Raw genomic sequence first — 18,644 nt, 5'->3', positions numbered from 1 at the left:
CTCAGAGTTATTATGCTTATGTTTATGGAAATCCAAAGCGACTTACAAAGAATATTAAATACAATAGTTAAAATGAACAGTAAACACAAATAGTCAGGGGGCTTATGTGGTTTCTGTGGGATTGAAATGTTAATTTTTGGAGAGTGGTTGGACTGTCTTTAGAGGTCATTGAACATGGAGAAAAACAATGTCTCCTGATTGACCTGTTTTAACCCTATTTTTGTTAAATTGTATATTTCACTATAATTAACACCATAAATTTCACCTAAATCACTAGCTATATTGAATAAAGTTCACAAAACAGTTATTTTCTTATTTTCAACAGTATGATTGTATGTCAAACTATTAGAGATAAGATCAATAACCAATCAGTTTCACCAAATACACATACTCCATTGCTGAAAGATAGCAAAATCACAGAATCATAGATGAGACCTCAAACAACATTTAATTCATTTACATACTGTATACAAAACATTAGATCTCACCTCCACAATTTCCTCATCAAAATCCACAACTAGTCTACTAAACCCTATTTGTACTCACCTTCTTAAGACTCAGTACTGGGGCCCCTGTTGTTTAGCAGATGATGCTTAACTATACCTCTCCATAAAACCTGATGAATTAACCCCATTAGCCAAACTTGACACATGTATAAGAGATATAAAGACATGGATGATGAATAATTTCCTGCTTTTGAACTCAGATAAAAGAGAAGTCATGGTTTTAGGTTCTAAAAAGATGAGGGATATCCTATCCACATCACAGGCTACATATAGTGATCTTCCACTGACCTCATCCACAAGTGTTAAAAACCTGGGAGTTATAATCGACTAGGACCTAGCACTAAGTAATCACATAAAACAGATCACCAAAACTTAATTTTACCATTTAAGGAACATTTCAAAGATAAGGAAGTCCTTATCCTTACCAGATGCCGAGAAATTAATGTTTTGTCATCTCAAGGATAGACTGGATAGACTATTGCAATGCTATTGCAATGCTATTATGCTGGCTGTAATAATACCTGTCTAAAGAGCTTACGGCTTATTCAAAATGCAGCTGCTCACACACACAAAAAATATGAACATATTTCCCCCATCCTGGCATCTTTACACTGGCTACCTGTTAAAAGTCATCGACTTCAAAATATTACTTATAGTTCTTAGTTGGTTGCCTGCATTGAAAGAGGACACCTCATGAAGATGCTCTTTTGTCTGCTTCTGACAGAAGAAGCACTTATCTATGCTGGCAGCAGCTGCTGCTGAACCAGTGTACAAAGTCCCTCTAGATGGACTTGATGCAGTTGCAGGTGTTGCTGCAGGTTCAGAAGATGGTCTACCACGTCTTTTCTGAAGACACTGAGTCCTGCCTGCTTCACATGATTTCTAGTAGCGAATCTTAGCATGCTGTAGATGCTCACTGTTACAGGTGGATTTGTAGCAGTTCCTGTGCCAAACTGCTTTGTTCTGTTGTAAAATAACTGCACTGTAACAATGTAATCGTTAGCTGATCTGTGATCCCCATCGCCATACTCTCTCATGGACAAAAACAAAACATTTGGCATATGTCTCTAGTGATGGGTCATTCACCAGTCCACACATATCTGCCACTGGATACATAGCCCAAAATCTGTTTCTTTTAGAATATGTGTGCCATCACCTGACTAACAGAAAGACACACCTCAGAATATAACCTAACTAGACTGTGCCACCATGAACTATGAAAATGTGCTTGCTCAAATGTAGAAGGCTAGAAGGTCACTAATATCACCAACCATGAAGAACAGAGCACTATGTGCTTCAAGTTATTCGATATTCTAAATTCTATCACTGCCAGCTATCATCAGCCAACTGTCACTGGTCAGGGATGGATTACTACACGGGCCTACCGGGCCCAAGGAGTCAGGGGCCCAAGCCATTGCATGGAATCATTGCCTCAATATCAACACATCATATCAACACATAGGCTATGAATCTGGTTGAATTAAAGTATTGGCCATCCCCAAAATGCACCAGAATACAGGAAATCACATAAAATATATATTTTTTAAATGTCCCCTGCAACAATTAGGGGGGGGGGGGGGGGGGGGCTTAATACATCTGGGCCCAGGGGCCTGAAAGTTCATAATCTGTCCATGCTGGTAGTGTCTCTCTTTCTCTTACACACACACACAAACACACACCTGTCTGTCTATCTGATCCTTTACCCTTTCTTTTCTTCACTCTTACATAGGCTACAGAAGGCCTTACAGACTTCAGCTGGTACTAGCTATGTAAAAGTCTATTAAACTTGATTCAACAGAGATCTCTGCACTTAATGCTCTGAATGGGTGTAGACAAGTTCTGGCAGAGCAGGCTAGGCCTACACTCAAGCACACTAATAGCCATGAATTGATAGTATTGATATTGAAGTATTATTTTTTTAAGCGGACAATTTTGAGAATTTTAGGCACAATTTTTTGTTAAAGAGATCAATCATCAGCCTAAAAAATTGTTTATGTGGCCCACTTTTGCACACTACCTTGTAGAATATCTTTGCTTTTTGGCACCAAACCCTATGCTATAATACCAGCAATGTGAGGTTTATGGACAAAACACCAAATTTGACCTATTCTGAATTTGACCTTTGATTTGGGTCCTTCAAAAAAAATGGAGACATGTTTTTTTTTACTCTTAAGAACCCCTAGAACAAAGATATAATACTCTCCAAAAATTAACATGCGAATCCCACAAGCCCCCAAATTAGACACAGGCCCCCCTACTAAAAGATCCCTAATTCTCTGGTAAACTGTTGTAAAAACTAAAGCCTACATTAAGCCTAGTCAATGCTTTAGGCCTATTGCCAGCAAGATGGAACATCGCCTGTAATTTGTTATAATAATGTGAGTACAGTGTCGGCGATCAATAATGAAAGTAAACAAGTCAAAGACTGTATGAACAAGTAGTCTACTATAAGTATACAAAGCATAAATCTTAAGAATTAATGAAGTTGTAAAAAAGTAAAAGACATTATTCTTTTGATTCTCTCTCAAAAATTAAAGTGTCAATTTGTTGCCCAAAATTTCTACAGTTGGAGAATTTCTCATGCCATTGCCTCTGATGGCAGTAGCTGACACGTGTCCAACGAAAACACATCTTTGTCCACTTTCTGCACCTAGAACTTTTACTTTGAATTAGCGAGGATTTCCCCCGGAAACATTAATGTAAGTCACACATGTGTTGGATTCGATATGTTATGATAGTAATTTGAACAGCAGTAGAGGCATAAAGGAGTAGGCTGACTGACGAAATAAACTCACGGAATTATGCTTTTACTATGCCTACTCTCCACAGACTGCTCTTTAAGATGACTGCTGTCCTGTCAGATGGGATAGGCAGTAGCAATTAGCTTTTATTTCCTGAACGTATCAACTCAAGTCATTCGGCAACTGTTCAGTGTTGGTCATGTTCACCGCTCTCTCCACGCAGAGATATCTGAAACACATGCGCTCTCATCGTTATCTGTATTACATTTTGTTGGGAAATTGTAGACGCTGGCCTCTAACCTACTCGCAGTTTGATAACGCAACAATGGCAACAAGGGCAACCAAGCGTTGCCTCTCGACTTCGCCCATCCGTGAGCCTAGCGTCGGCCAAATGGACGTGGGTAGCCGGATCAAGCGTGTGTCCATAGAGGGAAACATTGGTAAATAAAGTTCTACTTCCTGCTCTTATGTGATTGTATAAGTATATTGTATATTGACAGCGCAACGTCATCTTGTGAAATTGTAAGTGCCACATTTTTACCGGTACACCCATTTAGTACTTGTGACTGATTTTTTCTAAAGCAGTGGGGAAATCCACGTTTGCACGGCTTCTACAAAAGGCAGGCCAGGACTGGGAGGTGATCCCTGAACCAGTCAGCAAATGGCAGAATGTTGAGGGCACGTCACAGGTGAGCCATATGATTTCTGCCAAACGTTTAGGCTAAGTTTAGTTTAAAATGCAGTTGTACATAAACAGTGCATGTTTACAAGGCATAAAAAAAAAATTCTTGGGTTCAGGTGTTGCACCAAATGCTGTGACCTGTCGAATTTTGTGACTCTAGAGGGCGCTGTTTTATTAGAGTCTATGAATGTACTGAGCTGTACTGACACACTGACAATTCTGGCACATAACTGGCAATTCTGTTATGTGTATAATTCTTCTAATAAACTTTGTACATTTTTGAAACATGGAACATTGACTGGGTGTGGGTGTATTATTATAGAGTAGAGCTAAAGCCTACCCCTCACCACTCCTGTGAACAGATGGACTTCAGCAGGACAGATTACATATTTTGATAGGCTACTGTCAAATTATGTCACTGTAACTGCAGAAAAAAATGCTGTGGAGGTCACTAACTGCCTCCTTAAGTTTGTTTATCAGTTTGAGGTGCCAAAAAGTAAATTAACGGACAATGACAAGGAGTTTGTCAATAATGTAAATAAAGTGTTTGCTGATGTCAATGACAATGTACAACATCAGTCCATTTCTGCAGAGTTATAGTGGGGTAATAGTAAATATAGTGGGCTACTGTCAAACATAATTTGACAGTAGGCTTATCAACATATGTGACCTGTCCAGCTGAAGTCCACCTCTTCGCTTGAGTGGTGGGGTAGGCTTTAGCTGTACTCTATAGAGATAGTATAGAGAGGAAGATACACATGCAGGCCTGTGGAGTAATACACCCACACCCAGACAATGTTCCATGTTTCAAAAATGTACAAAGTTTATTAGAAGAATTATACAAATAACAGAATTGCCTCATCAGTGTGTCAGTACCGCTCAGTACAGCTCAGTACATTCATAGACTCCAATAAAACAGCGCCCTCTAGAGTCACAAAATTCGACAGGTCACAGAATTTGGTGCAACACCTGTTTCCGACCGACCCTGTCAATTTATGTGCGACCCAAATTTATTTTATGAGCTTGGGGAAGAAATAACACTAAATAGTCTAGGCTACATTAAATAAATCCACAAATAAAAGGCGAACTATAATTACATTAATTACCCCTTGCGTTATGTATAGGGATGAGCGTATTCTCTCTTTTACAAAGTAGCCTATGCACAGCTGTTCACGAAGACGATTGTTTTCGTCACTTACCAAGGCACTCGCAATTTTGTCCAATCACCGCAACTTTTTCGCAAATTTGACCAATCATCGTAGTTTCACCGTGAAATTTCACCTACCACAACAGTCCCTTGCGCAGAATATTGAGCCAGATGGCACACTTACTTCTGCACCTTCTGCATATGACACCAAAGACTGCCCTAACGTGTTCGTTCCTCTGCAGTTTTGATGACAATAAATAGAAGGCTAACGTTAATGATCTGCTTACTTGCATCTCTCAACCTGCTGTTGCTAACCTACCTAGGCTATGAAAGTAAGTTAATTAAGGCCTACTTGGTTTACTGACATTTGAGTAGGCTATGCAACCCATTGGCAAACGTTTACCTGGATATGTCATTTTAGCTTATGTCATGTTTGCTAGCTTGTGGGCTTAGTTTGAGTAGTGCTACCAAAATCATAGAAATTAATAAAATTGCAAGACATTTACAGTACCTCTATGATCCAAGAATGATTTCATTCGAGTTGTTTTTTTTAACATTTATTTTAACTAATGACCTAGAAGACATTCCCAATTGCATCCACATATCGTAATGCACTATGCAAAAAGTGATTTACACTCGTAGCCGAACACAGTGAGATGCAAGCCTTCCAATCCACTCAGAAATGTAATTAGGCTACTCTCACGTCCTTAAAGGGGCAGGCAGTCAATTAGACGTACACCACCAATGTAATGACATTAAACAGAAGTGTAGTCAAATAGTTTACATCAATATGAAATTACTAGATACTTACTTGGCTATTAGTAATTATGCAGGCCACAGACTATGAATTATTAAAAAGATATGAACCTAATATGAATTACAAAATATATGAATGTATTGAAACATATGACATGATGCCATCTCTTTAGGTGACTGTCTTTTTTGGACAGTTCTACGAAAGGTTATACTGCTTTGTGAATTACCTCAGTCAAAGCATTTTCACAAATAAAGTAGGCCTACTTTGATTTTCTGTAATCCTTACTGTTTACCTTTGATTATCCTTTTTTAATAAGCATCAAGATTATCAGTGTGATTTTGGTCAATTGCCCTAAATTAAAAAGAAAAAAAAAATCGCAACTATTTTTGCAATTTTCACTTCCTCCTGCAATTTCTCCACAAGAAACAGCTAAAAACACTGCAACTTCCATCCAGGCATTTTAGGTCGAAACAGTCTCAAAGAACCTCGTGAAATCCTGGAGGGACTGATTTTCTACCTATCCCTTACTGCCACTGGGAAAAAAAAAAGAAAAAAAAATTCCCTACCGACCCATGGCCTCAACTGACAACCAACAGGAACCAAACCTTTTTTTTTTTTTATGCCTAAGTGTCAAATTGCACAATATGACCTGAACTCCTTGAACATTTTGAAATGTTTGATTAAATGCAGCAACACTGTGGAAACACACATGGATGCTTTTTGTTACAATGGGAAGTGGCTTAGTTGCAAAGATCTTATTATGTTATCCTTCGGATGAGACGTTAAACCGAGGTCCTGACTCACTGTGGTCATTAAAGATCCCATGGCACTTATCGTAAAGAGTAGGGGGTTCCCCGGTGTCCTGGCTAAATTCCCAATCTGGCTCATTCAATCTGGCCCCCTAATCATCCCCCACTGTAATTGGCTCATTCACTCCCTCACTCTCCACCTCAAGCTGGTGTGTGGTGAGCGTTCTGGCGCATAATGGCTGCCGTGCATCACCCAGGTGGGTGCTACACATTGGTGGTGGTTACTAGTGAGGACCCCTTACCCCCCCCCTCATTGTAAAGCGACCTTGGGTATCTTGAAAGGGGCTATATAAATTGAAATTATTATTATTATTATTATTATTATTATATGATATGTTCCAAGCTCCCATAGGGTGCCTGCCCTCTCCCTCACCGTGACTTAAACACCTCTGTCATTAAAGCTGTTCCTCTGCTGAATTTCTCCTCCTTTTTTAACCCTGGCTTGTTGTGTGGTGAATCTGCTTCTTTACTCTGTTAGTGTGCAGTGCTGTTGTACTGTAGCCTCGTTGACACCAGACCCTTCTCAATTGAGATTGAGAGTGGGTCTTGCAGAGGTTCATTGACATACGACTTCCAGCAGGGGCGTAATTAGCAGTGATTAAACTCTCATTTCGAAAGTGCAGCAGTCTTGTAAACAAAGGTTTTAAACCCAGTTGTTGATGAATTCTTGGCCAGACGAACCTGCAGAGCAAATCCCAAATTTGCCAAAGGTTCGTATGGGTAGGCTATTCCCAGGCTAGTTGTAATGGACTTTTTCTATGCATTTTCCAAAGGAAGAGTTTGCGACTATCATCTTTAGATAACTACAATTGCTTAGTCTTTAGTTTGCTCTTTTGTAAGTGTGATCTGAAGGTCCCTGAAAAAAACCCTGATTGATCTTTGAGTCTTGCCTCCCCTGTTTGTCCAAGCAGACTTCAGCGAGTAACCTGCTGGACATGATGTATGCGGACACACCACGTTGGTCCTACACATTCCAGACGTTCAGCCTCCTGAGCCGCCTGCGCACTCAGCTACAGCCACCCCCTGCACAGCTGCTGCACTCCTCAGACACACCTGTGCAGGTGTATGAGCGCTCCGTTTACAGTGACCGGTCAGCACCAACTTTCATGTGTGACTGTGTTTTGTTTTGCTCATAGAATTACCACGCTCTGTATACACATTAGAGGTATCCAATGCAGTTTTTTTTGGTACTGGGCTCCTACAGTTCCTACAGTGGAAGAGGTTACGCTGTCAGTGATATGGGGCCCTATTTAGCTCAACCTGTGTACCGCCTTTTCACGTCTGTGCCCTGGGCCCCATTGGCTCATAATCTGTGTATTGATGTGGGCCGATACAGTGCAATTCAATACACTGTTTCAGTGTTTTCATGTTTGGTTCAAAATATGTAGTGTAAAAAGCATAATTTGGTTATGGTGATTCTTGAGGTGTTTATGATGTTGTGTATGTGGTGTCATTGAAATCCTTGAACATCAAAACATAGGAGTAAACAGGGATGGGCAGAAATACATGAACATTTATTTTCAAATAAAATATAAAATACCCTAATTTTAAGTGTATGAAATTAAACTACAACTGTACAACTACAGTAGCCACGCCATGTATCAAAATAAAATACTGTAATTTTGTATTTTGAAAATACTAAAAAAATAGGCTACTCTTAAAGGGAGCATGGAATCACTTTGACCTTGTATATCTGTCTATTTAATCTGTTCCTTCATCACTGCACTGACTCTGTTGATAAAGTGGGCAGTGTTTGAGTGCAACTTCTTTTCTCTGCCTATGAGAAATGCCCTAAATCTGCAAACAGTCAACAGATCAAGTATGCTGACCTGCCTGTTAAAGCCTTCCTACTGTATTAGAGATGTACTCAAGAAGTCACAACTGAACTTGTCAAGTGGCACAGACTAACCACCGAATCTAGTGAGAGCCACAGAATATGGACTTAAAGCAACCCAATGCAGTTCTATTACCTTAAAATAACAGCTTCAAACTCATGGTACACTGACATATAATACAGAGAATGAAGTCTCTGACATCAATGAAGTCTGTCAATGCGAGTCACAATATTTTGAGACCCTCAATATTACTTTTTGTTGCATGTTTTTTTTCTGAAACTAGGGACTTTTATAAAACCAATGAGACTGTGGTACAAACTTTTAATGATTGAATCGTATTGAGAACATGTTTGTCTTCCATTCTACAAAGTTTGTTGAGGCTAGGGATAATACGTTTTAAGATATGAATGTCCAAACATGGCCTCCAAAATAAGGCCTTTTAGAGAGTGTAAACAATCAAGGGCAAAAAGTCTATGAAAACAATAGAATTGAACAAAAATATTTTGCAGGTTTTAGTTATGGAACCTAAACATTGTGCAGACAAACTTTAAGAAAAATCGGAGTCGGTGCTGCAACCATTTTCCTGGATTTTGTCTAATTTGACACAGAATGACTCAATACACATACACACAATAGACATGCAGGCATACGTACACATGCACACACACAGACACACGCACAGACTCTCAAACACACATACACACAGGCCCGTACATAAGCACACAGACACACGCGCACAGACTCTCACACACACATACACACTATGGCGCGGGAATCGTGCCTAAAACCTTCCGACCGTCCATCTGATCAACCAACCGAACGACCAGCCGAACGTCATACCACCCGCCTTACTTACATGTATCAGAATAATTTCCTTTTTATAAGCAGCCTACATGAACTTACACGTATCCAACATGTGCCCAGAATTGTTGCAACATGTACTTATTCTGTTGGAACATGATGGATACATGTAGGCTTGTGTTGGAACATGAATACATGTAGGAACACTGCACAATGTTGAAACTTCATTAAATGAACATTCATTAGTCTATTTGTGTCGTTATTAGTGACAAGCTATTGCTATTGTTGCTCAAACTATTATGCGTTATAACCATCGGCAAAACAGGACAACCAATTATCTGCGAGATATGAGAAATGCCATAGGCTGGCCTTACCACATTTTCTCTTTCTTACATCAATACGTTATGGAAGCATATGAGCCCACTTCAAATCTCCAAATATGTGATTATGTATCCTAGCCTATAGGCTAAGTTTAACAACGTTTTATGGACAATATCCCTCGGACTAGCCCTCGGACTGCAATTTGAATAGATTTTGCTGTGCTTTACTCTAAAAGTAGACCTACGGCCATTTCTTAGAGTGGCTTGAGATTAACATAGCCTAAATACTGTAATGTTGACACTAATAAAGATACGTTTATAATAGGCTAACAAATGAAAAGTGTTTTCAGCTGAAATGGCATGAAGGCTATATGTGGACCGCCTGGACCTTTGAGCAAAACATCAGCAGACAGAGAAGCCCTCAGTGTAGCAATGCAGACTGTTCGGGGGACCTACTATCCAACTGTGGGTCGCCAGTCGAACTGACAGGCTTATCATAAATTCGCATTTATTTCAATTTGCACAGTAGAGTGTGGCTACCGGACAAATATTTAGAAATTGTCGGGTTCGGTCCGGGTTCGGACACATGGGGGCGATATGCATTGGAAGCTTTACATTTAAAATTCCTTATTATGTTGGGTAACCAACAGGTCTGCTTTACATGATGCAAACGTTTGTTTTTTGAGAATAAAGTAAAATGTAAAAAAGACCTAATAGCTTTCTTCCTGTGTGCAAGATTTGTTTATCGTGACAACGCATTTCAGGCATGCAGCACAGTCTTAGGTGACGTTAAAAAAAAGTTGTTAGCCTATCAGGAGATTTTAAGATTATTTGCGTTGCATACTGTGGTAAAGACATGGGCTACCGGTAGGCTAAGGTCGTCTCGTTCAACTGGATGAGTATTTCCTCGAGTTGCACCAATTAATGCTGCATATTAGTGACAGAGGCACTGTAGTTTCAAAAACTGTAGCAGTTCATTTCACGACTTTTCGTCAATGGTAAGACAAGAATTCTATTTCTATGCTTGCTTGGGCCTCTTGTGTTAATGTGCGCTGTGTGTGACCTGCGTGCGTGCACGCTCATCTGATTCTGTAGACAATTTGTTGTGTTGTGTTGTTAATGGGCTAAAAGGACAGGCTATCCACAAACGTGAACGTTTAATCACTAGCATGGGAATAACTGAGGCATCATCTGCGTCGGGTTCGGACATAAAAATGAAAATGCCTGTCGGGTTCGGACGCAACTCTGTCGGACGCGGGCCGGGTTCGGACAGAAATTTGCGGCCCGATCCGCACTCTAATGCACAGACTCTCACACACACACATACACACAGGCCCGTACATAAGGACACACACGCACAGACTCTCACACACACATACACACAGGCCCGTACATAAGCACACGCCACGCACACACACATAAACACAAACATGTACACGCATGCATGCACAAACACACCCACACACGCTGACACACACGCGCACACACACATAAAAACACACACATGCAGGCAAACAGGCACATGTGCACACACACACACATAAAAGCACACACATGCAGGCAAACAGGCACACACATGCATACACACACACACACACACAGGCAAACATGCACACAAACACACACATGCAGGCAAACAGGCACACACATACATACACACACAGACACATAAAGCACACACACACATGCAGGCATGCAGACACACACACGAACACACACACACCCCATTAACTCACACACTCACAAGTGAAAACGCACACACAGAGAAGCACACCTACACAAAAGCAAATGCACACATGCACACACTAATTTTAATACACAAAAATTGCAAGCGTAGGAGATGGAGACAAATTGACATGTGATTTATTTTTGCGGAGAGACGGTACATCTAGTTTGGTACATCTAGTTTGTATAATGTTAGCCTTAAAAGGTGTCTCAGCAAGTTTATTTGTTATCTTATTTGTTCAAACAAATTATTTGTATCTTATCATGCTTACTCTAGTAGGCTTTGCTAATAAGTGTCCCTAAGGCCTATGACATCTTTCAAAATGGCTGATAATTCAGGCTCTGAAATTGTCTTTGTTTAAAGGGCTGAACCATGTCCAAATAATAATTTAAAAAAAACTCATGTAGATTGCACACACCCAAATTATATTTTATGTGAAGAGTAGTCTTTATATGTAATTTGTATGATATTCTTCACTCCTTAAGCACCTTCCCCCTGGACACGCCACTGTGAAGAGCCTATAAAAAGTATTCACCCCGTTGGATATTTTCCCCTTTTTTGCTTTTATAAATGGAATCTTGGTCAATTTAATTTAATAAAATCATTTTCAATGAAAACAGTCAAAAGTGAAAGCAGATTTCTGCTGTTAATTAATTAAATTGGTTCTCTGTAGACTGTATCGCTGGGAAAGCGTACCATTCTTGCTATTTCAGGTTAATTTACCATCAAAATGGCTTTTAAACTGTTATATTAAAAAAAAACTTGCATTAGGATGCCTTTAAGGTCTGTGTATGTCTGTGAGTGTCTATTGCACTTAGCTTGTTGCAGCAAATCCTTTTTATAGGCACACTTTACATCTAAGTTATGTCGGATGGTATTGAGTGGACGTAACTTTGTGTGTACTTGTGGGTCTGTATCCCGGCAGGTACATTTTTGCGCTCACCATGTTCCAGTTGGGCTGCATCAATGCTACAGAGTGGGCGGTTTACCAGGACTGGCACTCTTTCCTTTTAGAGCAGTTTGGCAGGCTTGTACAGCTAGAGGGCATCATCTACCTCAGAGCTCCACCAGAGGTGCGTTCAAAACACACAGGAACACACATACTACGGAAATACACAAAGACTTGTTGGTGTGTAACTGGAAACACTACTACATACTGAAACACATCCACGTGTGCACCTACTAATGTGTGCTTTGTCTGTTCCAGACCTGTATGACACGGTTAGGGATGAGGGGGAGAGAGGAGGAAAAAGGGGTCAAGCTGGACTACTTACAGAAACTCCACTCGCAGCATGAGAGCTGGCTAATAGACAAGACTACTGTGTGAGTATGTGCGTGCTTATAGTGTGTCTTTGCGTATGTTATTCATTGTACATGCACAACTGGGGCCTGTACTATGAAGCAAGTTCATTATTCTTCTCATTAGCTAGTTGAACAAAACATAACAACTGCAGTTGCAAGTCAACCCAGGTTTTCCTGAGCTGGTTGTGAGCGTGTTCACTTAAAAGGTACAGTGTTAGATTTTGTTGAAACCAGATGGCTAATCGCGAATAAGAGAGGTCTATTTCACAACAGAAAAACAAACGACAAATTACTTAAAAAAATAGGAATTTAAATTGGTAGTTCAGGCTGAGAGCACTACAGTGTTGCAATTCAAAGTCAGAGGAGAAAGTTGGCCATGGGCTGTGTCTTTCCTGTCTTCTAAAGACACCCTCCCACAATCTCCACACAGTGGGCCACCGGATCTTCTAAGCATGTAGTTTTAAGAAGACACTGTTTTCCTTGGAAATTATGCTTTATGTTTTGGTCTCTTTATTGAGCATAACCTGCTCCAGAGATTAAAAGAGAACCTCCTTTGTATTACTGAAAAACCAGGGTAAAACCTGATAGGTAGTTCAGCCCTCTAGATTTGCATTAGTTTCTTTTGTTTTGTTAAGTTTTGTGTGCACAGAAATGAAACACAACACCAATGAAACATGTTTCATGTGTGCACACTGAAACTTACTTAAAACCTGCTGTCCAATCTGGTCTGAGCCACTATGGTTCCCATTTACAGAGTCATAGGGCTGTTGTACGAAGCAAGGTAACTGCCTTTTCCAGGTAACTTTTGGATAAAATTTGTGACGTCGTATGTAACTTCCTGATTAATTCAATAATACAAAAAGGTTTACCAGATGTATGCCATCATGGCGATTTACACAGCTTGTTTAAAAGCTCTAGCAGATTATCAGATTATCAATCTAGCAGATTATTAATGATATATAATTACACTTTTGACCACAGTCTTACAGACCTAATTGACATTGATGATTAGATTATAACAGGCCCACTCAGCAAGGCGAGGGTGTTTTGGACTTCATCAAAATCCTTTAGCTTATCCCAATGGTGTTCTCAATGAAGGATATCAATTGTAATCTTGGGGGCAGCCGTGGCCTACTGGTTAGCGCTTCGGACTTGTAACCCCGACCAGTAGGTACGGCTGAAGTGCCCTTGAGCAAGGCACCCAACCCCTCACTGCTCCCCGAGCGCCTGTTGTAGCAGGCAGCTCACTGCGTCGGGATTAGTGTGTACTTCACCTCACTGTGGGCCAGATGTACTAACGCTTTTGCGCCCATTTCAGGCGTATTTGTTTCGCAATGTGCGTGTAAAATCATTGCGAGGTATGTACAAACAGGCCACAATGATGTAAAAGTGCAAACTGCCTGTCGCGGGAGCTGAAAGTGGCAGATTGCGATTGTCATGTCATGCATATGCATTCATGGGAGGATCCAGGGGAAAGTGGGATTTTAGCGTAAAAAGATGGGAGGGGAAGAGTAAAGAGCGCCTAGTTATGTATTCCGCGGTATGTACAAAGACTGCTCCTGAAAGCGCACGTCTATTCTGCGCCTAAATACTTCCGCCTTGTAAAAGCAGGTGTTAATCCACATTGCAGTTCAATGCGTCAATAAGAGAACCTTTCAAAGACAACAGAATCGTTATTTAGAACACCAGTTTTTGTGGTGAAAGTATTTGTACTACCAAAAGCAACCTTAACTTTCGTTGGCCTTTCGCATGTCTTACTTTCACTTTCACGTCATTCACTTAAACTTTCCTACTTGCTAGATTTGACCAATCTTCCATAGCCTACGTGCACAAGTAGTTTGAGTAGAACTACTGATCTTCATTATCTCCCTGCTTGTTGACATCTTATCATGTATGGTATTAGTTCATGATCGCTAAACATTTGATTCTTTTTAATGTTGTCATCAGTTAACTTCATTCAACTGCGCTTGTAGGCGCTGCCATTCAGTTGTGGATGTTCGTAAATTGCGTTTATGGGCGGAGAAGGGCAGAGAAAGGCGCAGTTTACACTAAGGATTGGACGAATGATAAATACGACGGAAACTTGGATCTGACAGCGTTCGCAATCTGCGGTGTGTCCATGGAGCTGATAACGCTACGTTCGCAAATGTACGTACATCTGGCCCTGTGTGTTCACTGTGTGCTGAGTGTGTTTCACTAATTCACAGAGTGGGATAAATGCAGAGACCAAATTTCCCTCACGGGATCAAAAGAGTATATATACTATACTATCTGAGAATTCTCGAGAATTTAATTTCTTTGCCACTGCTAGGGGCACATACCCCCAGTGCCACTGGCTGCAATGATCCACTCACAGCTACGCAAGAACACAAAGTGCTTTTCAGTTCATAAGGTGATACAAGGTTCTCATTGAAGTTTTGGATGTATTCGTTGTTTTCCCTGGTCATTTGAGCATTCAAAAGATAAAAACGTTTTTAATCCAATCACAGGTAATTCACAACATAAAAATACTCAGTCTGATATGCATAGGCAACGCCTATACAGTTCCAGCCATTTTTTGTATGGGGTAAGCCTATACCGCTCCACATTTGCCTTAGGAATCCCTAGGGTAATTGGTGTGATCGACTACACACATATCACCATTGGAACGCTGTCAGATGAGACCATAGATACATTGTTGTATGAGAGTGTGAAATATAGACAAAACTGACTAAATAGATCATATAGCCTAGCCTACAACAGGAAAACTTATCAACTTCGTTGATGTCAATGCACTGCCATCAAACGTCACTGGCCTTTTTTGGTGTTATGGTGTTTATTTAAATCCATGAATGACCATAATGCATTTTGCTAGTATGCAAACTATTGTCATAACCGCAGCATCCACTGGGGAACATGCACAAACACAAGTTAGGTGAAACCAAGTCATAGTACTACATTGGGCAATCAGAGTTTATCAATCTAGATTTTCCTTGATAACCCTGAGTTAGTGAGTGGGTTGGACTCACCTAATAGGACAGCCCTCAGTACTGTGTGTACAGAGGAAGGCCAGAGGTTTTCTTCCTTTTTGACAGTTAGAATACTAAATATGTTCTTCTGCAAAGTCACAATGTTCTGTTCTGTTGTGTTGTTTTTCAGGCTTCATTCAGAGAAGCTGAAGCAGCTTCCTGTGTTGGTGCTTGATGCAGGGGTGGAGTTTGAGAAGGACCCAAAAGTCCAGGAAATGCTTATCACACAGGTGCGAACACACACACACACACACACACACACACACATTTAATTCCATTATTAGTCATTAGCATTTTATTATTCATACGATTAGCATTTTAAAATTCGTATGATTTGTTTCCTCATCTGTGTCGTTTGAGATGATTGTCTGAAGGGGTCTTTCAACTGTGGCAGCTCTTTGCCTCCTCTTGTGCGGCTCGCGGCTGCTACTGTTACAATCAGGAAAACGTAGCCTAAAGCTAAGCACAAATCGAGGAACACAGGACATTCAAAAATTAACGGAACACGGGTTACATTGGCATCATATCAGTCGTAAATTGAAGCATTGCTCATGCTAATGTCATTCAGTTAGAGGGAGTTTGTGATGTGTCTCAGATATTTTTGTTGCTTGCTACTCATTCCTGAAAATGAATATTTGTAGCATCTGCTAAGTGTCTCACTTTAAATGAAAAGGAGAAGAGCTATTTAAACTGTAACCCTGTGTCTCATTAGGCGTAGGTCTATAAGTCACTGTTGCTGTTGTAGTGTTGGCATCTTTTTTGTTGTGCGGCTCTTTTGAGTGGTGTGGAATTTATTTTTGCCTCTTCATGCTGGTCTGGTTAGCCACCCCTGTTGTATACTGACAGATTTTTTTTTTTCAGGTCAAGGGATTCTTCAAATCAATATGACCTCCCTCCAAAAAAATGGTCCAGAATGGTTGAATTGTTATGCAGTGCTGAGAGCAAAAAGTGAACTTTCTCCTACCTCTAATACAAAGGCAGTGACAATAAAGCGGCTAGTTACACCGTGTCAAAGGCCACCGAGTCAAAGGCCATTACAAATGTGTGTTTTTAATGACATTGAGTATGTTTTTGTTCTACAATAATACTGTGTATTACTCACTGTTTCTGGCATTACATTGCTTGTAACAAGTCAGTAATTTGCATCTGGGACCTTTTGTAATGACTCAGTATCTGATAATCTGCATGTTGACTCTGGTAATGTGATTGTTTCTGTTTACATAGAGTACATAAAATGTGTATTCTATGTAATCTTCAATGTTTCACCATATACACATTGATAGAGCGTGACTAGACCATGACTAGAGCAAGACTAGACCATGTCTGTGTCATAACTAGGCCTGACTCCATACATGCACCAAAAATGGTTATTAATCATGTTGAGGTTTGGATTAAAGGGAGTTTGAATGTATGAAAAATAACTTGATAAAGGTCCAGTAATTGGTATGTGTTTTAGCAGATTTATATATTTATATTATACAGTTTTGTATAGTTTGTCTTGGGCTGAACATGATATTGTAACTTAAACTTGATGACATTTACAGACTCTGTGTTCCATTTACATAAACAATGTTTTATTTATTTTAGGTCAACCTTTTCGTCTTGTATTATGCTTGAGTTCATCAAAATCAGATGTGCATCACACTTGAGAATTCCATTAAAAACGTTAATATAAACTAATGTTTCTTTTCCTCTCAAATGAAAATGGTTCCCTACAGAGAAATATTCTATTTAACTGAGATTTTTAGTGATTCTTTCAACTGTGGATAAACTTGAATACAGGTTTTAAACACATTGAGAATGCAAATGTGGGTGGTGTTAATTACCGGACAAAAAAAAAAAATCTTTGTCGACATGCAGATATCTTGGTCAGATACAGTACTGCAGACAGAATGATGCTGACCTGTCAGTTTTAGCCAGTCCTGAAGACAAAGAAGGTAGTGTATTGGTTAAGGAGCTGGGCTAGCAGCAGTAGACTGAAAAGTTGTGGGTTCAATTCCCAGCTCCCACCGTTGTGCTCTTGAGCAAGGCACTTAACACCAAGTGGTTCCGGAAGTCCCTTGTAATAGCCTACAATTGACATGTAAGTCACTTTGGATGAAAAGTGTCTGCTAAATAAATAAATGTAAATGTAATGTAAATTGATAAGGGTTGAAAGAATTGAAGACCCTCCAGGCTGGTATAATGAAAGTGGTAGCCCTTTATTTTGCTTTGAGTGAGAGCAAGAGCTCATCCTCGGAAAAGAAAAGGATTGGGAGGAGGCTCTGGTGCACAACAGGTGCACTAGAGGGGCAACAATGAGACGACCCCCAAAACAGGAATGGTTTTACAGGTGGTGGCAACTGATAATTTTCGCATTTGGCTAGGGTCAGTGTCACTACTGGTAGCATAAGCCAGTACCTGGAGCCTACAAAAGTTGCACAGGTAGTCCAACTCTTCCAGAATGGCACACCAATACGTTCCATTGCCAGGACCTCTGTGTCTCCCAGCGCAGTTTCAAAAGGAGATTCCTGGAGACAGGCAGTTGCTCTAAGAGAGCTGGGCAGTGTGGTAGAAGACCTTTACCCAGCAGCAGAACCAGCTCCTTTGTGCAAGGAGAAACAGTAGGAGCCCTACAAAATGACCTCCAGCAGGCCGCTGGTGTCAATTTCTGTGAACCACACTGTCAGAAACAGACTTCATGAGGATGGCCTAAGGGGCCCGTTAGCCTCTGGAGGGATCTGTGCTCACTGCCCAGCACTGTGGAGCTCAATTGCCATTTGCCATAGAATACAAAATTGGCAGGTCCGCCATTGGCGCCCTGTGCTTTTCACAAATGAGAGCAGGTTCACCCTGAGCACATGTGACAGACGTGAAAGGGTCTGGACATGTGGAGAACGTTATGCTGCCTGCATTATCATTCAGCATGACCGATTTGGTGGTGGGTCAGTGATGGTCTGGGGAGACATACCCTTGGAGGGACGCACAGACCTGTATGGGCAAGACAACGGCACCCTCACTGCTCTTAGGT

The 18,644-nt window shown here is 40.5% G+C and overlaps 1 protein-coding gene across 2 annotated transcripts; it reads left to right on the top strand.

The window, feature by feature from the left end:
• Nucleotides 1-3,180: 3,180 nt before the first annotated feature.
• Nucleotides 3,181-16,671, top strand: dguok (deoxyguanosine kinase). Of its 2 annotated transcripts, none has more exons than XM_042100785.1 (7): nucleotides 3,181-3,687; nucleotides 3,830-3,936; nucleotides 7,554-7,732; nucleotides 12,250-12,397; nucleotides 12,532-12,647; nucleotides 15,765-15,864; nucleotides 16,496-16,671. In XM_042100785.1, the coding sequence occupies exons 1-7, from the start codon at nucleotides 3,447-3,449 to the stop codon at nucleotides 16,520-16,522; spliced, it is 918 nt and encodes a 305-aa protein (XP_041956719.1). In that variant the 5' UTR covers nucleotides 3,181-3,446; the 3' UTR covers nucleotides 16,523-16,671. The 2 variants fall into 2 exon arrangements, with proteins under 2 accessions (XP_041956719.1, XP_041956720.1); XM_042100786.1 differs by having other exon boundaries at nucleotides 3,182-3,687; nucleotides 3,833-3,936.
• Nucleotides 16,672-18,644: the final 1,973 nt, after the last annotated feature.

Source organism: Alosa sapidissima, chromosome 8 (assembly GCF_018492685.1).
Source record: "Alosa sapidissima isolate fAloSap1 chromosome 8, fAloSap1.pri, whole genome shotgun sequence".
In the NCBI taxonomy this organism is placed as follows: Eukaryota; Metazoa; Chordata; class Actinopteri; order Clupeiformes; family Clupeidae; genus Alosa; species Alosa sapidissima.
Note: the sequence above shows the minus strand (reverse complement) of the source record. Positions and strands in the feature narration are given on the sequence as shown.